This window comes from Corapipo altera, unplaced genomic scaffold, assembly GCF_003945725.1.
Source record: "Corapipo altera isolate COAL_440 unplaced genomic scaffold, ASM394572v1 1b, whole genome shotgun sequence".
In the NCBI taxonomy this organism is placed as follows: domain Eukaryota; kingdom Metazoa; phylum Chordata; class Aves; order Passeriformes; family Pipridae; genus Corapipo; species Corapipo altera.
Genome location: NW_020884881.1, coordinates 6,372,273 through 6,397,136, shown reverse-complemented (window position 1 = coordinate 6,397,136; position 24,864 = coordinate 6,372,273). Strand labels below are relative to the sequence as shown.

The 24,864-nt window shown below is 37.3% G+C and overlaps 1 protein-coding gene and 1 long non-coding RNA gene across 10 annotated transcripts in view; one reads left to right on the top strand and one right to left on the bottom strand.

The window, feature by feature from the left end:
• Positions 1-24,864, top strand: part of FAM19A5 (family with sequence similarity 19 member A5, C-C motif chemokine like) — a 509,545-nt gene that overhangs the window by 90,733 nt on the left and 393,948 nt on the right. For 7 of the 9 annotated variants that reach the window (XR_003527108.1, XR_003527111.1, XR_003527107.1 and 4 more), the window contains exon 2: positions 15,937-16,023. The exons of the other annotated variants lie outside the window; for them this stretch is intronic. Coding sequence is in view for 3 of the 7 variants with exons in the window: in XM_027639730.1 (XP_027495531.1) it covers positions 15,937-16,023 (87 nt within the window). In the remaining 4 variants the exon portion in view is untranslated. The remainder of the gene's footprint in view (positions 1-15,936; positions 16,024-24,864) is intronic. 9 annotated transcript variants of the gene reach the window in all.
• LOC113945498 lies at positions 14,512-20,620 on the bottom strand. The gene is made up of 3 exons (XR_003527113.1): positions 20,534-20,620; positions 17,164-17,283; positions 14,512-14,700 (listed from the first exon to the last, which is right to left on the bottom strand). It is a non-coding gene; the product is annotated as an uncharacterized LOC113945498 (long non-coding RNA).

Genomic DNA, 24,864 nt, shown 5'->3' with positions numbered 1-24,864 from the left:
CATCTCCTCTTCTCTCCTGTCTCCAATAACACTCATAGGTTGGTGCTCAGGAGGGGTGAAAACAGGACAAGCATATATGGTATGTCTGAGTACAAGTCTCACAGCTTTTCCTGGATTAGGAGTTTTTCTGCTTCTGATGTGTTTTGTTACATTAGTAACTCTCGATGAAACTTTCTTTCTTTTTGCCCTGTCTTCTCTTGAATCCGTCCGCAACATCACAAATCTACTTGTTTTGAGAATCATATACTTTTGTTTCCCTAGAGCATGAGTGCTGCTAGCTTCATTTGATACTCCCACGTTTTTGTACCAGAAGAGACAAAGAATAGCTGGTCCCTATCTATTTCCCCCAAGTCACCATGATTTTGTCAACCACCATCATATCCTCAAATGTTCCCTCTAAAGCTGAAAAATCCTTACAGTCATTACTGTTGCTTTTCATGTTTTGACAATGATCCTTGTTTTGATGGTTATATTAATATGTTTTTTAATTTCAACAAGTTAAGATATCTGCCCCAAAACATCAGGCAAAGCCATCCAGGCTAATAATCATTATGTAAGTAGATTTTGCTTTTAATAATCCCCTATATAATTTGGCATGATATTTTGTTTTATTTTTTTCTTGCTTTCCAAATTATCAGTAAATTGATGGGGTAGGAGAATTAATGGTAAAATCAGACATTGCTTTTAAAAACTACTGATATTTACCTAGTTGGTATTTACATGATAGTCTTGTATATCTCATTATTGCTAGGGCCCTACTGACTACTCTACCTTGCAAATATACCAGCAGCCAGTGTTTGAGCCTATAGGCTAATGGCAAGAAATGTGCATCAGGTGTCAGGAAGGTGTCAATTTACACTCTTTGTAGTGTTGTAACCTATGCTGGAGATATTCTGGTACTGACCTAGAGCAGGGGACACTTCTCTCATCACTCTATTTGTAAGACTTTGCTCAGAAGACCTTATGTTCTGAGCTCTATAGTTCAGGGCTCAGTAAGCTTTCTATATTTAGTGCTATTTGAGTGAGCCTGCCACTTCCCATTTTAAGATGTGAAAACCTCAATTGTCTTCCTGGAATTCAGCAGAATGGTTAAGGGCTGTATATCTTATTGGGAGAAATTTGAGTTTCCTGTAATTTCTTATCTGAAAATGTGAAATAGGATTGTCTGTCTAGTTTGGTTATTAGGGGTTTTTCCTTTTGTTGTTGTCGGTTTTTTTTGTTTTTATTTTTTACATTAAAGAGCTCTTCTAAATAATAGGAATATGTAAAACACATATAAAGGCAGGGAAGTTATGTTCCATTATTTTTCAAGTTGTCACCTATTGGTAGTTCACCGATGTACAAAATTCTACATTTCTCTCTGTGCTACACCTTAATGCTGTGTTTTTGTAGTGGATATTTTAGGTAGTGGCTATTGGACATCAACACAGTATGACTGCTATTAAAACAGTGTGGAAAATTTTGAGATTTTAAACAATAATTGAAATGTGAATAAACCGTTGCTTATGACCTTTTTATAAATATAATCCCATACACAAAATACCTATACTTTATGAGTAATGCTGCTTTCTATTAGCATGATTTCCTCTGGATTTTGTATTTCCAAAGAGAATTGTAACATTTTCTTGTGCAGAATTCTGCTTTGGCACGTTGCTAACAGAAGTGGATGTTCAGTACTGCCTATTACCCTGCCTCTGCCAACAACCACAAATGGAATGTTTGTATCTGCTTTGAACCATGCACCAAATTGGAAGCAGTTGTCGAGCTTATATTGTGCCTTCACAATTGACTGATGACAACTACCCTTCAGAGTATAGGAGCTTTTTTATGCCTAATTATTTTTACTGCAGCATTGGGAACTTAAGAAAATCCTGTGAACAAATCTTGGATAACTTGAAGTCAGGAAAAAGAGGATAGTGAGAAGGATTGAAAAAAATGGCAGAAATTTGTCTGAAGTCAGAAAACAGTTTTTCATCCTTTCTCCTTGAATATTATAAATGTTTGAGAAGGTCTCTAATTGCTGGTTTTTATTTTCATTTCCTTTGTAATTACTATAAATGCAGCAGACAGTACTACACTTTCCCATGACATTTTCAAATGACATTTTCTGCTACCTCCTCCTCCTTTCCTGGAAGTAAAAAGGTTTTCGGTGCATTATATTTGTCTTTTTGGTACTATGCCTAGTAATTTTCTACCAAAAAGAAAGTACTATACTTAGTATTGGCAGATTTTTCTCACGTAAATTCTTTTAGTTTAACCAAACCAGTAAGAAAAAGAACAAATAATTTTTCCTTATGTATTTGCTTTTCTTTAAAAAATATATTGCAGTTCATCTATAACTGCATATATCAGGAACATATATCAGGAACATATATCAGGAACCAGAGATAGTAAGATTAAACCAGACTTTGTGCCAAATTAATGTAAAGCTTTTAATCATAAATTATGCTATTTGCAATCAAACTATGATATTTAAAACAAATTATTGTTTTCTTATTTTATTTCAACATTAAACTACTAAATTGACAAGTAATTTATCTGATTATCATATTTTTATTTGTTTTGTACTTAATTTGGCTTGCTTTTAAACAAACTTGAATTTTTTGTAAAGAAAACTCTATATATTCCTATATAATATCAACATATGTAAAATTTAGAAATACTTTAAAAAATGCAGTCATAGTTAACGTATGTGTTGGTTTCTGTGATTGCTCTTTTAAGTCTAAATAAAGCCATTTTACAGTATCAGTCATTTTCAAGTTGTCATCCATAAGCAGGAATACTTACTGCTTCTTGGAAATGAGATCATACCCAGGTGAGAAGTTGGTCTGATGAGATACCATGTTTCAAAGGGAAAAGCATCTGAGTTTCCAGGGTTTGAATGAAGCTGGTTTAGGAATAGTTGTCTAAGGTTTTGCTGTGCTTTATTGCCTGTATTTTTTACAGAAGGGAAACATACCCGTGGTTGTAGCCATACATATCAGAAATATTTGATAAATTAGAAAAATTTGCTCTTTGGAAAATGAACATCATATATGAAGTGCCACATATATTCTAACAAATTTTGCATGTATATGCTTACAAATATTAAATTGCAAGTGTTGGACTTAAATTCTCATCAGTGTGAATAGTTTTCCTGACTACCTGAGCACGATGAATAACCATGTGCAAATAACCTATTATTGACATAGCTAATTGTTCTAAACTGGGGGCTTGCTTTGTCATTCACAGTAATTCACAACAGAATATACGGATTCTGACATGGATACTACTTAATAACTTTAGTAAGCAATGCCATTTAAGATCACTGAGAAAACTCTATACTTTTTAATGCATTTTGTCAGAAACACTGAATTTATTGAACAAGTCTTATTAAGATCCTTTCCTTATGCATCTGCTTTTTAGAATTTCTTAATTTTTTTTTTTTTGTTCAAGAAACATAAGTTCTGCTTACAGGGCTTTATTCTGTTTAGTTTTGTAAGGGTTTGCTTTCAAAAGTGGAATTTCTACTGTAAAGTATATTTTCTTAAACTACTTCTATATTTTCTCCTGATGCAAGGGATTGTCAGTTACATTGGCTAATGGTGCTGAGTAAGGCACAAATGGTGGCTTTGCAAAAGGGTAGCATCTTGCAGTCAGCAAGAGGCAGTACCAGAGCAGGTGCAGTACTTGTGTTCAGCACAGGAGAAGGTACCTAAACACTGCTTAACTGAACTCCTTGGCCCTTGGCAAATGAGTGGAATCCCTAAGAAACTGAAAAAAAATCTTGCTGGGTTGTTGAAAATCTATAATTACAGACAGTCCATATCCAACTGACAACAATGAAAGCAAGCACTTAAATGGATTCCGATTATTGTTTTGTGTAAAAATTTGGCTGTGATACAGGCATGTAGGCTAAGTTTGCTGAGAAAAGAATTTCTCACATGGAAATTAACCCTAAGTTATTGCTGGTGGATTCTCTCTAGAACTCGTATCATAAAAATTGTAATAAAAAATTAAGTACTGTCATAGATAGAGTGCATATATAAACCATCCTTAGAAGTGGGTATTTGAAATACTGAAACAAAAATAATACATTTACAAGCTATGTAAATCCATCAGAGCCAAGAAGGTAATAATCCAGTATAGGGCTTTACTTGCTATTATTCTCTATTATTTTCTCTTTTTATGCTTATGCAGCATAAAGCAGAAAAGTTACATGGGTATCTAGTGATTTTTGAACTTGGAAATTCTGAAAATAAGATAGAGAAATATCAAAGTCCCAAAGGAAAGTTGTGTCTACTTTGCTGTTGTGAGGAGAGCTCTGTGGGCAGGCTAGCAGCAGGAATCTGAGTGTAGTAGAGAGAGGGAGGCTTATTGCTGGGGAAAAGATGAGACTAAAAGGTGAGGAGATCTAGGAAACCTTTTATTACCCTGGTAACTGAAGCACATTAAAGTGCAAATTTACATATTTGGAGTTTGGAGAAGTGTTGGTATGATGTGTTTTCTGGTTGTGCATTTTGCCTAATGTCTATTATGTTTCAGTAATTCATACACTGAGCTCAATTTTAATTCAGCTGCCTCAAGGTAGGGTGCATTGGTCATTATAGGAACCAAAGGAAGATAAGAAAAGTATTTAATTCCTTCCATTAAAGCCTTTATTGTCTTGTAGAGTTCTGCTGCAATTGAACGCATAACTTTGACAGGCCTTCCTTCTGGTGGCTTTGTTTGTGCAACACAGAATAATGGTAGCAACATTCCATTGAGGCAACCATGCTAAAAACTAATGAAAGCTTACTATTCTTTATAGATGCTTTGTAGATTTGATTCTTCTTTGGTGGGTAAAACGTTCCTTCTGTCATGAACTGAACGTTTATAGTTGTCTGCAATCCTTGTAAGTAAGCTATTTATTGCTTTTCCTACTACTTTCATGTCAGGATAGAAATGTACCAGTGGGTATGTACCTCGTATATTAGGATTATGTAAGTTTGTTTATAGTAATGGATTAATTTTAAAGACTCTATTCACGTAGTGTTCCATGAGTTTATATGCCAAGGACAGGCTTGAAGTCATTTTTGTGGAAAAGTTATGGTCCTTGTTTTTTAATGGTCTTCTGAAATAATATTTACTCTAAGGCTGCACAGTGCTTGCCTGCAGATATTGTTTTTCAGTGTGAGCTGTTAGAGGACAATGGTCTCTGATGTACAGTAAACACAGGAGGACTTTTTTTAAGACTCTGTTTCTAATGTCTTCTGTAAGAAGATTAGCATAGAGTCACAGAATATACTGAGTTGGAAGGGACCCATCAGGATCATCGAGTCCAACTCCTGGCCCTGTTCAGGACACCCCAAGAATCAGACCATGTGCCTGAGAGCACAGTTCAAACACTTCATGAACTCAGGCGGAGTGTCTTTATTTTGCTCTCAGTATCCTCCTCTTGCAGGAGACTCCTGATGGTGTGTAAGGGATTAGACATGCATACAAAGGAATAGTAATGATGTGTTCTCCTTCAGTTTGTATGCGATGATATGTAGAACTATTCATATCTCTTGCAACACACTGGTACTTCCAGTAATGAAAGAATATCTGACCAGAAATGAGGGTTTCCTGCCTACACTGAAAAGCAGAGGATCTCTAGCAGGCAAGATTAATTTTTTTTTTTTTACCTTGAACATTTCTGTGACTGAAGAGGTTCAAATAACGGACTCTTCCTCAGGAAAAGACTTTTTTTGAATGGTAATGATTTTTCTGTGTAAAATAATTAGTTAAACTAATAGTGTAAGCAAACAGACAAACCAAACGGTATTACTAGAGAAATTTGTAGTATTTTGGTTTGCTTTTTTAATAACTGAGCTAATTCAATTTATGTTTTCTACAAAGATACATCAGCAGTAGAGCATATGATTCTCAGTTACAGCTTGACAGTATAATGAAAGGAAACAGGAATCTCCAAAATCTATTGTGCTTAACCAAAAAAAAAACCAAACCAACTATAAATCAGAGCATCTGCAGAATTGAAGGAATTTGACATATTAGCTTGTTCGGCCAAATTGTCACCCTTAAACCTCCTATTCTATAGTATAATGAAAAATTAAACCATCAATTAAAACATCAATTTCTTGCCTTTTTGCCTTTTTTTTTTATCAGCGTAGAAATAAAATGGCAACACCTGAAACCTTTTTTTGTATATGCATATGGACTTTTCAGCTTCTGTGCATCAGTCTGATTCTATGATCATTTTGGTTTGAGAAAATTTCCAGAGGCTTAGATTCTCTGTTGCCTTCATATTGTTTTAGTAATAAAAATGACGGATATTTTGCTAGAAGGCTATTTGCTTTTAATATAGAAAAATTGAGTGATGGAATTTGTGTTGTTGATTATCTGCTATTTATTGCATAAAGCATTTATTTATTTAAAATTTTTATTCATTTATTGCATGAGTGATGGTCAGTCTAGATTTCCTTAAACAATTCAAATCCAGCAGAATGCTTGGCATTTTTTGCTAGAAGAAAGCTAAAGGAACTCATAGAGTGATCTCTGTAAACATAGATCTGTTTACTTAGATCTATGTAAACATAGATCTGTTAACTTTCAGTCATTTGGCTTGACAGAAAAAGTGAAGCAGTGATGGAAGCCTATCTGTCTTCACAGTGAATATTACACATTGTGTTGTTCTGGAAGAAAACATTATGTGGTTTTGCATTGCCTCACATCTTAAGTGAATGTTAAGGTTCTTCAAATAAACCTCAATAGAATTTATTCACCATAGTTCAAACCTGAATTTCTCCTGCTTTCCCTGATTGCATCTCAGTGTTCCTTTTTGTCTCCCCAGATGTTTTCAACATATAGTTAAAATTATCACCACAAGGTGGAGTTCTGAACTTTCCAGTATGAACAATCTCTTCATCACATCAACAAGGAGCAAACCTAATTTCTTTTTAACTATCATACTTCAGTTACACCTGCAATTTGCAAGAGTGTTTGTAGGTATAAATATTCAATAGAAGACAAATAATTTGGAACTATTTGTATGGTCTGTCTAGAGTCTTAATCTGAAGTTAGTGCTGGCTTTAAACCTGGACTTTTTAATCTAATCATGTATGTGCATTTTTTCTGTTGACAGCCACACTTCTGCAGCACATCAAAGACATTGCTTCAGATGATCTTTTTAGTGCTTACAGAGAACGTATTTTCTGTCACAAAGATGCTTAAATGTTTTGGAAGGAAAATCTAGTTTTATCACCTATATAAACAGTGAATTTTTATAATGTGGGGTTTGGTAAAATTAATTGGCTGTTTAAAGGAATTCTATTATGCATGCTCAGTTGTTGAGAAGAAATTATTTCTTGCTTTGCAGCTCTGACAGGATTTTCAAACACATACAGATTTATCAAATACATAGTTTTGAAGGAATTTCTTTGTCTTTTATAACTATAGTGGTTTATAAAATTATCAGTGTTTCTGTTTCATTCTAAATGATTGATTTTACATGTGTGTAACTCAGAACTCAATTTGAGTAGCTGAAATGTCTTCTAAACGCATATCTCTAAATGTCTTTTAGACGTATATCTCTAGAGTCGGAATATGGTGGTAGCTCTCTTGTTCTATGAGACGATTAACGGCTGGAGTAGATTGGAGGGGTTTAAGAAGTACAACAGCTGCTGTGGTGGGTTGTGGTGCTGAAGGGACAGCTCATGGCAGCGCGAGGCGGCAGTGCTGCAAGGGGAGCGTGGGGCAAGGGGCACAGAAAGCATTAGGATGCAATAATTCTACAGAAATGATCAGATAAGAGTTTTTGAAAGTGCTTTTATAATAAGTATTATTGATTACAATTATTTGTAGTGCTATTGTTTCTTGTGGAACATGCTACATCCTCTGGGGTCATGGAAACCTTCAGGAGGGTTGTGATAAAGTCCTTCCTTGAAGTGTTTCTGCTTTAATGCTTGGGAGAGGAAGCAAACTAAGGTATCACTTTGTTTTATTTATTTATCTTTTCCTTTAATTTTTTACATACATTTAGAGCATGATGTGATATTGTCTCTCAGCTTCTCTGCAAATCCTTTGTTTTGGAATGCGATTTTACTCTCCTGTGTTACTCACTAGTGATGAAAAGTTCAAAGTATTAATCTTTAATTGAACAAAATAAAACCAGAAGAATTTTAAAGATACAATTAACACTTTGCTCTAATTTTCCTTAACCTCTTTACTCAGTCATTAGGAATTTAATCTCTGATATTTTGAGCAAACTTTGAAAATCATATTGATATTTGCATTTTTCATATGCTATATATGCGTGTTTCACATGGGATTTAAAATGTTCCTTTACACCTTCAGTTTTAGCAATTATTACTGTTAGCTGCCTTAGTATAAACTTTTGGCAGTGTTTTGAAGATTTCTATTTCTTAGTCAGGTAGGTGTCATTTTCCTACTAAGCATGTAACATAAATAATAAATAAAGTTTAGGAGCAAGAACACATTGTCCATGTAGCTTATTGCCAGGACTCATGTGGAGTTGACTGCAGTATAATTTCTGTGGACATGAAAGCCCATGGAAGAAATATCTTTGCTGTAGTGGCATGTAGATACATGTGTTAGCTAGTATTGCATGCTACTGTTAAGCTGAACAACAACAGCTTCTGACACCCTCTTCTCTTAGAAACAGTTTCCTTTGATTTCTTCTACTCTAGTTAAGTTTTGCCTAAATTATTATAAGGTGAAAAAGAGACAATGGGCATAAATTGAAATACAAGAAACTTATTTTTTTTTATTCTTTTTTTTTCATCTGTGAGGGTGATTGAACACTGGAACAGGATGTTCACCAGGGTGTGGTGATCTGCATCCTCACAGAGGAAACAGTTCTGAATGACCTGACCTTGAGTAGGGAGATTTGACTAGATGATCTTCAGAAATTCCTTCTAACTTCAACTGCTCTGTGATTCTGTGACACTGTGAAATTAGAGAAAGTTATCTGTTTTTCAGTGAAATGAAGCTACTTGAGGCAGACTCGTGTTTTCACTTCGAGCTTCTATGTGCTATCTAGCAGTGATTCCTCACATTTTTCTCACTCATTGGGCCATTGGTTTCTTTGTGAAGACAGAAAGACTATGTACTTTCCTACAGTCAAGCATAGACACAGAACAAACCAAACAAAACCAAAAGTAACAGAAAATGACCCCACGACTAGATTTCTGACTCTTAAATATTGTCTTGCCGTATCAGAGATTATTAATGTAAGCAATGAAAGTAACACCGTTCATGAGAGAGAATGGATTTGCTTTGCTTGTGCCATTCTCTAAGATCTTACCCCTACATGTTGTTGACAATCTGTTAGCTCCTGGTAAAATGAGCACAATGCTGATCATGACCAAATGTCAAGTGAAATTTTATCTTTTTTTTGTTCATTGAGTTGTCATAAATCCTTTTGCTGGTTATGTCGATAGTGGTTGTCCATTTTAAGTGAAGCCATCCATTTTAGTTGATACTCACAATTCTGAGACTCCTTTCATTGATACGATCATCCTGTGAAGAATGACGAGTGCTATTGTCTAAACCTTCACAACTAGCTGGGACTCCTACAGCTTGCCTAGCTCCATATGTTCATATTTAACAGCTTAACTTTCAGTTTCCAGTATGGGATTCCTGTGGCTTTCTTCATTAGTGTTTGGCCAGGCACTCCACAAACTTCACAGCAGAGGGCCCTTGCTAACATCTTGTAAGTGGGCTCTCTGGTACCCACTTTAACTTCAGTAGTCTTTCTTTCCAGATTGTCTGAAAAGCATCCTGCAGGTTCCTGCACATTCTAGGCAAAGGCTGATTTTCTCCTCGAGTGAGGACTTTGCTCCACGTGTGCACTTCTAGACTTGCCATATGAGGCAGGTTTTTAATTAATCCCTTATACTGCCATTTCTAAACTGCACATAAATATAGACATTCTAATAACTCATACTCCAAGTGAAAATGAACTTTTTGTATAAGGGACCATACTCCTCCTTAATAGCAGCTCTGTAGGCTGCTGTTTCAAAAAGTTAAAATACATTTGTTGATAATAATATGGCTTGTCTATAATTTCAGATAACTGAATAGTTTCTCCCAGTCAGCTGTATATCTCTGAGAACAAAGCACGACAAAGAATACAGTAACCTGTTCTAACCAGAAAACAAGACCTGATCTCAATTTTACAAAACAGTCCAAGAGGGTGCTCCAAGTTTAAACTTTTCCTTTAGTCCTTTGTTAAAAACAGTTTCTCCACTCTTGTTTGACTGCATTTCACTTAGAACTAGGAACTATTTAATCCTATTATTCTTTCGAGTGCACTTCCAGTTTTCTCCATCCAGCTCCTATTTCAACAGTCTCAAAAGAAATGAGACAAACTGATGGTACAGGACACCACTCTTTTGTCTTTCATGTGACACTGTTTTTTATGAAACAGAGTGATCCATACGTAACAGATTAAATCAGAGCAGGTTTTTTTTGCATGTGAAATGTGAACAGGTAGCTGTGATGGTAGTGAACAGACAAAAAAGTGTTGTCCTGTACTTGGAAGAACCAGAGAAAATGAAAAGCTATTCCAGCAACCTAATGAGCACCTAAGCTCTTTAATAGCAAGAGTCTCTTTTTCTCTAATCTGATAATTTTGCTAATGCACAGACTATCTTCCTAATTTTTCTATTACTCTGGTAATAAAAATTATAATAAAAATTACCCAGAAGTACCCACTCACTGCATTTTTCTGGTCCTGTAGTGAGGATATGAGGAGCTTAAATCGTATTTTGTCTGAATTTGGATCTTTACGTAGTCCGTAGGGAACAGCTATCTGGTCTCTAAGAATAGGATGTTCCTTATGCTAAGGGTGCTAAAGGTAGGCACATCAGGAATTTCCAGTCCAAGAAGGGATGTGTGATTTTAAAAGCATATAGAAGGAACAGGGGGAAGGCTGAAGAAGAGATACCTGATAGGGAAAGGAGGAAAGGAGGAAGAAAGAAAAGAGGAAAGAAAAGTAACAGGGATGGGGAAGAGGGAATAAGAGATTCTACGACAAGGATTCTTGGACAATAAGTGATCTGAATAACTGTTTGTACTATTTTTAGAGTGATCAAATATATGTGTTAGGCTGAAATGGATCTGAGGATAAAATCTGTTCTCTTATGTGAATTAGGATCACTCCAATGGGTATTTATTTAACTTGTTCTTAAACATGTGTTGAGATGTGGATTCCCTATAAATGATAAACAGGTCCATCATTTAGCTGTCCTGATAGCAGGGCTGTTTTCAATTAGCATCTAATATAAATCCCCTTTCCTATACTGGTAGCTTGAATTAAAATGAGGTCTAATTTATCTACATCTTTCTTGAAAGATGAAGCCACAAACGGAGAAAAGTGCTGTGGTGAGAACTTCAGGAGACACTACTTACCTTGTCTTTTGTTTCTGCCAAGGAATTCCACTACATTACAACAATTTTTTTGATCATTATTCACTTTGTGATCCACGACACCTTCACACCTTTTTCCATTATTTGCAGTTGTTCTCTGCTTTCTCTTTTTTAATTGTTTAGCACTTTTGGAAAAATGTAATACTTGTGCTTCACGTCTGTCAAAATAAAGACAAGTTGCTGTGTTTCTGATTTAGAAGAATCCTGTTATCATTTCATCAGATCCCTGAATTTATCAAAATGAATCTAAATGACTGCCAAAATAAATCTCTCTCTCTCTCGATATCATATATTTACATGATTATAATATTAAATATATAAGTCCAATTCTGTTCTCTGATATTCAGGTGTAAATACACTTACTGCAGTTGTCCCTCCAGATCCGACCTCATTAAAAGTGAAAATACTGTGTGTGTCTTATTATTGCAGAAATAGTTTATCCAAAAGGAACTATTCAGAGAATACAGCTAGCTTTTCTTTTTCTTTCTTTTTCTTTTTTTTTTCTTCCCTTTATTCTCAAAACAAGACTTCTCTGTATAATGTATTACTTTACATTATCTGAAGGAAAATATTTTGGTATCAAAGTCATGTTCTGGATATGATGCCTCCTGTTCTGAATGTGATGATCAGGGAATTCTCTTTCTCTGCTCTCATATATAAGTACCAGTTATGGTCCATATAACTGTCATTGTTTCAGTAACCTGCAAATTTGTTGCTGTAATGAAGCTTCCCGATAAACAAAGTTATTTTTCTTTATTAAGTCAGTGGTTGGATCTACAGCTGAACAGAAAGGCTTATTGTGTAAAGATCTGAGGTTATATGTAACATATTTTGAAATGCTGTATATGGGCAGGAGAATATAGTCATGGTTACAGCAATGGGCAGGAAATCACAGTTTTGAGTCTTGGCTGTGCCACAGACTTTCTGTGTGACTTTGGACAAGCTACTCTTTGTGCATTAGCTAATAATACTATCTCTATCTCCCAGGGGTGTTGTGAGAATACATTCATTAATGTTTGTAAGGCTCTTGGATGCTATAGCGATGGGGCCATATAAGCACTTAGAGAAACAATCCATTTTTGCAACAATGTGCATCTCCCTGACTAAGGACTTTTTTGCTGGAAGTTTTTCATAGATGCTTGTTATGAATAAATCTACTTTATAATGATACAGTGAGGTTAAACTGCCTTTTGGAGTGCAGTTTCACTTTAGTATTCAGAACAGGTGTAAACAGTCATAAGTTCGAAAGCTGTTCCCAAAGAAAGAGAATACCATTTCATAGTCAGACATTTGAATAGAAAAGATACCTCTCCTGATTTATCTAGTTCAAAACATGGAGGATTATTTACATCTGTATCTGTCTCACAAATAGTTTATTCTATTTTAAACACTTCTCATTACATTGTCTAAACTACCTCCTCAGGCAAGTCATTTCATTGCCTAATTGGCTTTAAAGTTAAACAGTTTGCTCAAATGTCTACCCTACTTTTTGCTTGTGGTTATAGGCTGTGCTTTCAGTCTGTCCTTTCTTTCTGAAATAACCTTCACTCACATGTGTTTGGTTCAGACACTGCACAGTTACAGCAGGTTAAAAAGGTATTGCTTTAGTGCTGATGTGAGGTAAATTGGTAAGCCACTCTAACTTGATTTGATAATCTGCCTGGCTGAGTGCTGGTCAGTGTTAAAATCTGAATATGGGGTTCAGCGCATTAGCACCAAGGAACAGAAAAGAGTATTCCATATTTTCAAGGCTTTTGTAGAGGACTTGGTGAGAGATTTCCAATCTAGGGGAAAACGTTCTGCTAAGACTTCATAAAAGATTTTGTTTTGCTATAACTTGGGGTTTTTTTATTTGTAGAAACTAGTGGCAGCAGACAAACTGTGCAAGTAAGAGATCTAGAATAACGTGAGCAGTCAGTGAGGACAATAAATGAGGGCTATGCAGCTTTTGAGGCTCAGAAAACAAGACATCTGTTGTGCTTCCATGAAAAGCTTTTTAATTTGAGGGCTGAGTTCAACCAAATTGTTTATGAAAGCAAGAGATAATTAGAAGATCGAGACCTTATAAATGCCCCAATGATGGGAACAAATATTATGTCCTTTCCTACTGTATTAAATGCAGAGAAATGACACGGTCTTAAAAAGTGTCCAACTGTAGGAAATCAGTGAATTGCAGTTAATTACAAGATGTAAACATACAGGAGAACAGGTCTTATTTGGTTCATGAGATTGCTTGCTTGCCGTGAAATCCATCCACTGTTGTTGTTTGAATATGTGCTGAATAGAATTGCTTTTAATAACATTCCCATATGAGTGATAGTGTAAATGCTTCTCAAGATGACTGTTAGTTTAAGCTATTCCTCACAATGCAGGAGAACAAAGCTTTGTAATTATTTTTTGGTTTTTTCTTCTCTCTATGAGCACTGATGTTGAATGGGGTTGATATCCTGTAGTATTCATACATACATAACATATACTACTCTGGATAGAAGAACTAAAAATGAAAGAAAGAAGTAAACTATACTATTGCAGTGTTGTAAAAACTTATTACAAAAGGACCCACAAATATCAACTCTCAATCTTCTTGAATGCATAACCATCAGGCTGCTCCCAGCTTCATGGATTGTTGTTTTCCGGATTTAGCTAAAGTCTCAGTACAGTTGTCTTTTCTTTCAGTTTGTCAGTAAATGCAGGACCTGTTTTAGGGGATTCTTAATCAGAATTCCGAATTTTATAATATTACTTGATGCAGGATTGAATAAAAAGGTATCAATGAAGTCAAGGAGAGGAAGCTTCATTTCACAATTGTTTGTGAACCAGTATTTTGCCTCAGTTGTTATATACCCTAACATGTCTTTTGAATTTTTAGTTTATTCATGTTTGTGTTTATTGAGCATTATTTTAGTAAAATTCTTTGTTACCAAAATTTCCTTTAAAAATACATTTTTATAGTGCAGCAACACTAAAATATCTACCAAAATGAGGAAAAATGTAACTCAAAGGATTACTTTTATCTTCTTAAAATTAGGGAATTTTTATATCTTGTGCCAAACAAATCCTCTTTGAGACGCTGTGTGCATGACACAAAAATAATTGGGATGATAAAGATTACTATAGTCTGAAAAAAAAAAAAAGAAAAAAGATACGTGTTTACAAAATTCAGTTCTGATAGTCAGCTAATTAAAAAAATATTATCACCACGAACCATGGAAAATTCAAATTTCTGTTAAAGAAAGTTCTGTCTTATGTTGTGTCTGTCCAAAAGAAGATTACACATCTTCAATAGTATACCTGGAAAAGGAAAATAAAGCAGTTAAACATACTGAAGCTCTTACAGTTGCATTACTTGGTTTTTGTCACTGCCTTCTCAAGAATGCTTCTCTATGTAAGAAGCAGCGGGATACATAATCTGGAAAGGGTAAAGCCTTTTTCCTATGATAAAGTAAATTGCAGCTATTTCCTACAATAGGAGGTCATTGGTCATATACTGATTCTATCTATTTCGATAAGACTACATTTTGATAAATATCTTACCTATGGTATGTCTGTAGAATTGATACCAGTTGCACATGTTTACTTCAGCAAAATAACTTCTCCCTTGCTGATCTCTAGGTGTACTTAATACACAATTAGATGTTATCTTGCTCATACTATTTGATGCTTCAGTTTACTACATAAAGTACACACCTGCTTCTCATATTGCCCCTTATATTGTTCTGAAGTGATTATGAAAACAAAATATTTTAAAACCTAGTGGTTCCTAATGGAAGAAAATAAAAATCTGTTACATGTAGGCAAAGAAAAAACAATACAAAATGTGGTTGTCATTTAAAATAAATCTAAGATCTCCTTTTTAACCATAACAATTATTCCAGTAAGTATACTGCTTTTTGCTAGACCCTCATTTCTAGAAGTAATTGTCATGTGTTTTGGTGATTTGATTTGTTCTGATTTAATAGAATTCCATTAGTTTTCTGTGAAAAAAAAAAGATTTTTTTTCTATCCATGTTTCTTCATAAAATTAAAAAAAATCCAAAAAGCAAGCTGTATCTGGATCCAGAATTTTGTGCATTAGACTCGAAGTTCTTATTTAACACGGTTTTACTAGGAAGGCTATAACTAGGTAAGTGCTGTGTACTATAGTATAACTGCTTTGTAGGGAAGATATGAATACTTAACCTTTTTCAAAAAGAAGAGGAGAGAGTGGGGAGAGAGACTGTTTTACTAAGTTTCATTTACGTCAGATGCAACTGGATGTGTTTGGTTAACTTTGCATCTGAAATGATGCAAAAAAACTCTTCTAAAAATCAGTGAGAGTCAATTTTATGAGTACTATTCTCAGCATCTTAAAGTAGCTGTTAGATACAGTAGGGTGACTGTAAGAGGAAACACCAAAGTCTTCAGTTCTAAATCTTCAGGTGTGCACGCTGTTAGACCCACTGATGTTATGTAGTTTGTTCTGTGTTCGTTTCCTTTTGCATTTTCAGACATGATTTCAATTGAATCATTTATGGTTCTTCCATTCAGATTTTAACAGCTATTTTGGAGCGGATAACCCTCAATGGCTGTATATGAGACATTGCCCGGGGTGCTTCCAAGATGCTTTTGAGCTGGGTAAGGAAATCACTGAGTGTTGACACATTCTCAAAGCACTATGGCATGGATTGAGAGCATATGGTTTATAAACTGTGTTACTGACCTATTATTCTGTACTTTTCTGACAGAATAGACTATACTAGTTTCCTCTGAAATGCTAAACAAAACTAAATAAACATTTTCTTGGTAAAAAAGAAAAGGTAAAAGTATTTAAAAAACCTAAATACAGTATATAATCTGTATGTGGTAATTCGTACATAAAAACTTCAAATCATCGTTACACACTTCTGATATGTCTACTTCTACTATAGTAGCCATTCAGTGTATAATATTATACTAATCTAATGTCACATTAGCACTATATTAGTACACCAGTGAGGTAAATCATACTCAGATTTTTACTGTTACTTTCAGGTCAAAGCTGTTAGTGCAGGCATGGCTTAACCAATATATGAGTTTAAGACTTACACTGGCATTCAAGCTGTAATGCCTGTATCATCTTTACTATCTACATATTACCTTATATACCCCAGTCAGGAACAATTAGTTATCATGACTCATCTCCCCTTTCACATATGTTCACAGGCAACTGAAAACATATGGGCTTGTGAACTTGAGCCTGTGCAGGAAGGACAGTACAGACATGGGCTGTTCATATGGGGCTTTCACTGAGTGTGCACTAAATGAAGAAATCAGAGAAAGCTTTCTATCTCTTATTCAATAGCCTGCTGATAAGTATGATGACTGGGAAAGCCCAGCATAGGTGTGATGAAAAACCTCCCTGGACCTGGCACTCAGCTTCACTCCTCTATTTAAGGTTAAGCAGTGTCCAGGGAGAGTGTATATTCTGCTATAGAGAAGGATTTCTTACAATGTTTGTATAATGCTCTTTGTAATGTTTTATCCAGCTGAAATCCAGCTGAATCAGCTACACTATCTCCAGGATTATTACAGAAGTTAGTTACGGCTGTGCACTGTCACTCCCCATGTGCCAGCAGTCCCATTTTAATACCTGACTTTTTTGTTAAATGCCAAAATCTTACATGTTCCATTTCATGTTGTAATTAAAGCTTTCTATTTTAAAACGATGTAAGTATGCAGAAAAATGGTTCCTATTAGAACAGCATAATTTAAGACAAAACTAAAGAGGTTGCTTACCTCTTAAAGCAAGCTTTCCACAAAAAGTTTTGTGAAAAGGTGCTATGTGGCAGCTGCTTCATTAACTGTAGTAAGTTATAGGCCTCCTGAGGTATCTGTTAAATAGAAGAAATAAGCTTCCTACAAAAACAAACAGACAAGCAAATAATGAATAGGTTGTGTATGCAAGAGAAGGTTATATTAATCTGAAGCTCCTGCCATTGTCACACCCAGGTGTGAGTAGATGGGCCTCCAGTGTGTTAATTCTACAGGGTCTGGTAATAAATCTCAGATTAAGTTTCAGTAATCCATTTTCATCCTATGAAAAAAAAAATTGTCTAATAAATTAGTATTAACTGGTCGTATTTAATAATAGCTAGAGACTTCCTAATATTTTTCTTTTTCTTTACTATCAAGAACTAGTGGACTATATTATACATGAATGGCTTGTACAATGATTGTTTTATATTTCAGAATCACCAGCAAGTTTGTGTTCTCAGATTAAAGACTGTAAATTTAAAAACCATTTCATCTTTACGTATGTCTGAATACACACCCAAAAGAAACTTAATATATAAAATTCTGTGTCTCTTTTAATGTCAGTCTGATGCAGGTGTAGATCTCTTGAAAACATGAGTTTTCAGGTAAAAAAAAAAGAGTGCCATAGTGGTAAACTCATTTTAATTCATACTTAAAATGTAATAATTGTTAATTTTGTGCATGTAACAATTTTCAACTGTTAATATTTGAGGGTTTGAATAATTTTAAAGAATCTGCACTTAACATTTGTCTGAAAAATATTTGTTTCCCCTCTCCTAGCCTAATAGGAACAAAAGATTACTTCTTCCCTCAATAATATCACCCAACATGCTCAAACATTACATAGGCAGTTTTTGTCTCTTCCTCATGCATTCAGAACCTGTTCTAACTTACCGTGGAGGTGCCTGGTTTGTTTTGGATATGCTCCACCTTTTCTGCAGCTCCCCTTTCTACATACTACAATAAGAATCACTAATGGAAAGAATTAAAAGTGGCCATTATGGCCTGACCACAGCTCCTGATCAATTTTTGTGATATCCAGGTTTTGAGATGGAAAGTCAAAAGCTAAAGAAATATAAAGAAGGTTCTCTGGTTAAACTTCAAACAACAGATGAAAGAGCTTATTGGTTAAGTTGCCAGTGAGTATGAGTTTCTACAGTAGAATTCATTATAGAATCGGGATTTTTTTTATTTTTCCCTCTCCAATAAGATGAGAGGAAGCAACAAACATCACAAATCTATTAGCTTATTAACTTTTCCGTACAATGACTGCTATTGGCCATTCCATAAAGGTTTGCTGTGATGTGACTCATAGAGTTACTGTGTGTTCAGCATGGCTTTCTCTGTGGGTCTCATTCTCAATTAAGGACTTCCTGAATGTTACAGCATTTTACATGTGTAGTTTTTGGTTAGACCTCCAAGAATTGATGCTGGAAATTATGCATAATAACTAAATTCCCTTAATTTCATGTTTAATCATCCTGGTTATAATACAAATCCTATTTCTAAAAAAAAAAGGAGTAAACAATTGTATTTTGAGAAGTGTTTAAAAATCCAGATGATTTCAAAATATATAAAAAATAAAAAATATAAGGATAAGCCACTTGATTTCATTGTGATTTTTGTAGTCATTGGAATACTTGAGCCTATGCCTCGCACACCAGTCTTAACTGTGAGTTTCAATAGTTGTACGCTCTCTCTGAATTATCATAGAATCATAGAATGGCTTGGGTTGGAAGGGAGTTTCAGAGATCATCTAGTCCAAGCTCTCTGCCATGGGCAGGGACATCTTTCACTAGGTCAGGCTGTTCAAAATCTCATCCAACCTGGCCTTGAACACTGGTATCATTTCAAGACAATAATCTTACAACTGGAGGCAGGTAGAAAGGCCCTTAAGACATTGTACAATCTCTCTTTGAGATTAGGAGTTCTCCTTTTGATGTAAATTCCTAACTATTCAGGTGTTTTTAGGTGAATGAAGTCATATTTGAAGACAAGAATAGATGAAAGCTATAGACAGACCAGAAGAAACTGGGAGCAGGAAAGGCTGGGGAGACAGATGCTGCAGTAATACAAGTTCTCCATTAAGATATGTGTGGTTCTTTAAATTAAATTATGAGTTTCTTTTTCCTCTCAAATATAAAACTATCCATAGGCAGCCATATCATATGTAGTCATGTATCACAGAAATTAAATCACATCATTTAGCTGCCTCTTTCTTCAGACATTAAAATATTTCTTCCTGAACAGGTTGTGTGAAAACTTGGTACATCTCATATATATATAAAAAAAAATTAAAAAATTCTGCCCTGGAAGGCAAGAATGAGTTTCAGCACTGCAGATTCTTCACAGAGTATATGCTGCCTGGCTCCCTCCTCACTGCTAGTTCATTCATTACAGCTCATATATTTTCTCATATGCATACTGGCACTATAGTTCCTTGGGATCTGTACTGGTTGCAAATACCATCAGTGTAGGAACTGGATTTTTTAAAGCTCTAAATTTTTTAATCTCAGATGCATTGAGGTTTTTCTATGTAGAAAATTTCCCAGGTCATAATGCTGTCATTGTTCTCGGTGGGAAACCTTAATTGCAGAGCTAGTTGGATAAGAGTTGGATTAGCTGGCAGAGTGTTGTCTGGAAAATCTTTCAGCTGTGCAATGTTATCACTTCCCCTACGTCCCCCCGCCCCCACCCCTGAGGATTCCTAGCCTACTGCATTTGGTGAGATACATATGTTTTCCCCAGCTACAGGAGCTGTGAAGGGTTCCTCTGGGATATCTAAGTATAAATACCCAAGTGTGTCTTCAGTTGCTAGGTTATTTTTAGTCAATGGGTGGTTACTAAGTCATCTATAATTGTGCTGTTAAATGTGTCAGAGCAGCTACTGCAAATCGAGGTGCTCCCTGTAACAGGTTGAGCATATAAAATAAAATGAAAGAGGACAAAAGCAACATTTTGGAATTGAGCTGTTTAAAGATCTGAATTATCGAAGGGGGATTGCGTGGTGGACAGATATAAGAAGGATGATCCACAAGTACAACATGGATAGGGAAACATGGAGCATAGTTTGACTATACTACACATAGTACCTGTAACTGGCATATTATGTCATTTCAGATACGTGTTTTGGGAAAATTTCCCAGTGGTTCAAGGGATAAGAGGGGTCTTACAGAACCTTTTACTTCTTCTTAGGCAGGTCACTTTGTTTGTAGTGGCCAAAAACTGTTACCAACTAGTGACTGCTATGTGGGAGAACGTGCAATGAGTTCCCAGTGGACAACTGTCTACGTGGCACAAACTGCTAGCACAATTCTTTCTCTGTAAATAGAAAAGAGAAAGAAAATCATACCCGAATAGAAAGCCAGTAAGATGGCAGGAAGAAGACATGAACAGCAAAATAATGCAACTGAAAAGCAAAATGAAACAAAGTTACTTAAAAAAGCCCGTAAACCATCAAATGTTCTAAGTAAACATGCACTGTAGCAAGGAAATTACACATTGGTTATTATAAATTACCTAGACTATGCTACCCCTTTTATGGATCTGCTACTAGGAGCCAGAACAGGAAGCAGGGTATGGTCTGTCAAAAAATATTAAAGACATATTAATGTATCACCCAGTTTGGTAAGCGAAGGAAAAACAGGTGAAAAATTGAGATGTTCATGAAAGGATATGGTCAAATGGATGTGTATTTGTGGTTCCTATGGTAGCTGCATCGTGTCACAAACCAGAGATTAATAGCATCTCTTTAGATATTAATTTCTACTCCAGTGGCACTTGCCCAGCATCAGCTGAAGATCAGGGATAAAATTTTGAGGACTGCTGTAGTTCTGACTAGCTCAGAAGCAAAGAAATGCCAGCCATTGGTATGCAGAGAACAGAGGGATTAAAAAAAGACTCAAAGGCTGCAAAAACTAGTTGATGGAAATATATCCATCTGTATTCGTTCCTATATATTCAATATATCATCTATTTTGATTAGATTCAAAATGGAAAAGGATTTATAATACCACTTCATGCATATGTGAAAGATGAACTGGGTGAAATTCAACAAAATAAAATGTTAATCTTAGCATCAGGAGAAACATTCCAGCTGAGAGAACCACTGGGCTGGAATAACCACCTCAAGTGACTGGTGACAGACTATTGCCTGAGTAACTCAAAAGTAACAAAAATGAAATCCAGTGGGCATTGGCAAAGGTTTGGTCTGGATAAATTAATAATAGCTATTGTCTGCTCTATTTTTTTTTTCCAAGACAGTAGTAGTTTCCAAAATCATTAGTGAAAATGGGCTAATGTCATATCTTGTGCTCCTGCATTTAGATCTGCATTGGCTGTGCATAATTTGGGGGTCTATTGCATGAGCAGGAATAAAATAATTACACAAAAGGCCTTTGACACATATGAAAATACTAGGGCCTTAGTTATAGGTATGTGAAATACAATCTGAATGTGACTGTTTTCCAGAAATTTTAGCGTATTTTTATTTATAAAATATCTTAGTAGTGAAGAATAAATCTTACAAAGTTTGGTAGAATCTTTTCACAAAAATAAATGAGAGTATAGATAATTTTTTTAAATGTTTAGACTTGAGCAAAGGCTGCTATGGAGTTCCAGTTTTAGTAATTCTGTAGAACTCATTGAATTTTTGGTAAAAAGAACAAATGAGCTGTATTTCCAAAAGAGAACACACATATGGAAATTATGCATTTCATTTTTGCATGGCTTTCCTGTAAGATCTCAGAAGAACTTCTACCATTTACACATTTGCTTTTGCTCCTTGATCATCAGGAAAATGCATTCCTCACTGCTTTTCCCAGCTGCAAATGTCTTCTGTATCAGAAATGTCTTCCAACGCCATCGCCATCCTTTACCAGCTTTCAGGTGTTGAACGTTGCTCCTTTAACAGTAAACACAACTGGGAAAGCTCCCATGGAGTGGTTCCCCAGCAGGAGCTACTGCTAGGATCACAGCCTTTTGCCTCTGTATTGCTGGAGATGGATGGGGTTGGAGCTCTGGACAAAATCTGGAAACTCACAGTGAGATAGGTCTGTAAATCTGTCATGGCCTAAGCAGCTTAGAAGTTGTTTGAGAGGTCTTATTCCATCAGCTGGGGAGGCAAATCTTAATAGACTGAAAGATAAAGGGGAATTGTTATCAGTGAAATTTATTCAGAAAAGTCTTCCAGAGAAGTCTACACTGGTAACTTGAGATATCTTTAATATTTTATAAATGTTTATGGAGGTGACAAGTAAAGGAATTGAAGATGGATATTTTTGAATCGCCCTATTTGAAAAGTCCAAAGCTATTTAGAAAACGCAAAAACCAGAGTGAACCATATGTAGTACAGCAAGTGGCGGCGTTGCCAGGTACCACTGTCCTCTCAAATGGGAAGTTTTCTGGAATTCCTTGTTGCTATGAGACTAAATATCTCTGTACAGTGTGAGCACTGAAACAGATTTTGCTCCCACTTACACTAGTGTGTGTGTAGAGCGACTGCCCTGTGGCCAGGGAGCACAGTGCCACATTCTGATATCATGCTTATGGAAGGCATCCAAATACCAGGAGTATTTGTCTAATTCAGAAGCGCAAAGACGTAAGACTAGTTTAAAATGGGCAAAGGGCTACCATCTTGCACCTCAAGAGGAGCAAGGAGCAAGCAATTTGGAGATTCTGACCCATTGACGAGGAGTCTTCATACAGTTTTAGTCAAAAAGAAAAATAACGGGTAAAATTCCTCAGAGGATTTCTCTCTAAACTAAGCATGTTCAAACTCAAAGATACATATTGCTTATCCTGGGCTGTGTAAACTCTTAAGTTTGACACTTTTAAAATCCACTTATCTGTGGACTTTAAAGCTGCTATGTCGTTGGGGGGGGGAAGGGAGGAATGAATATGTTTGCTTAAGTATAAAAGTGTGAATTTCCTTTAGCTACTCGACACTTTTTTCTTTCACCCAGAAGACAAATAAACAAACCCCAACTTGAACTGTGCCCAAGCATGGCCAATTTCTCACCAAAGTGTACATTTCAGAATGAAAGATTTACAGTCGAATTTCTCTAGTGTAGCTATGACATTGCTTTAACATTGCCTTGCTGTAATCTTCAAATATAGTAAATGCAATATATGGCTTTATAGGGATTTGTGTGAAGTTTAAAATTCAAAAGATGGTTGTTTTTTATATTTGTCTGTGCTATCTGTGAAAAACCAAAAAGCACAGGGATGAATTTAACAGACATCATCAACAGCGAGGGGTATGTTTGCCCAATGAAAATACTGATCTTTTATTAATCTGCCCTTTCAAGCATCTGGAAATCTCCCGGTTTCTTAAAATTAAGAAAGTATTTAAGTATTAAAAAATAAAATCCCCCATAATAAATGCAGACGTGTAACCAAGGCGCTATGAAAACAAAGCTCAGCGCGCAACTATTCCCTTACTCAGTTTAAATCCTCAAAACTGTGGATGTCTATCCCGGAGAAACCAGGGTAGCAAACCGGCCGTCGGTGCGTTATCATCGCTGCACAAGTCGAGTGAATGTACAGCCAAGCTGAGCAGCATCGCAACTTCCAGCTCGTCGCGAGGCTGCACGGCGAGGCTGCACCCGCCGCTGAACCGGGCCGGGCCGGGCCGGGCCGGCAACCCTGTGCCGGCAGCTTCCCGCGGTGCTGCGAACCGCACCTCCTCTGTCCCTGCCCGCGCCTTCTCTGCTGCATCTCCTCTCCCCGCACTGTGCGCCCGCCGACACCCGCCCCGGCTCCGCTCTGCGCTTCCCCGCGCTCCGCCCCGTGGGGCAGCGCCGGCCGCGGTGCGGGGCACGCAGGGGACGCGGAGGTTGCGCGGGGCAGCGACGGCGTTTGAACGTGGGGGGCGCGGAGCCGCCCCGCCCGCGCGGGCCGAGGGTACGGGCGGAGAGCACAGCTCGGGCAGCCCCCTCTGTGCGGCCAGCGGCACTTCAGTGTGCAGCTGTTACCCCTGCCCCGCACCGCACCGCCTGCGCGGCACCGGGGCTCGGTGACTGGGTAGCCCCGTCCGTCGGAGCAGCCCCCGGGTGCGGGGCGCCGCGGCGCGTCTGTCGCCGCCCGCGGATACCCCGGTCCCGCAACGGCGGGGCCGAGCGCGGCGCCGCCGCGGAGCGGTCCCGCATCGCAGCACCTCTCCAGCCTTCCCGCCCCCTCGCCCGGCTGCTCTACGGCAGCCGGCGGCCGCGGCAGGGTCCTTCCCCTGGAGTGGGAGGGCGGTAGCAAAATCACAGCCTTGTTTTTATTTTTTTTTTATTTTTTTTTTTCCCTTTCCCCCTGATTTATGGCATTCTTTCATTTGCGCTCCTGTTTTCCGCGGGGATGGCTGCAGCGGAGGCATCAACCTGTAGACTGAGCGAGCTCCCGCCGTAGCCGGCGCGGCTGCTCGGCGGGCGCGCTGCGGTGCCACCGCCGGGGCGCGGCGCCGGGACAGGGCCGACTCCGCGGGCGAGCGGCGGGCGAGGGAACGGGGCCGGGCACGGCGCCCGGGGGAGCTCCCGGGGCCGGGCGACCAGGAGCTCCGGCGGGGAAGCTGCGAGCCCGAGGGGAGGCCAGCGATCTGTGCCAGAGCCCCCAAGCGGCGCCGCGTTTGCCGGAGACGGCGGGATGAACTGACTCCCCTCTCAAACCCCGCACTAGAGAGCATCTCCGAGCCGGGGG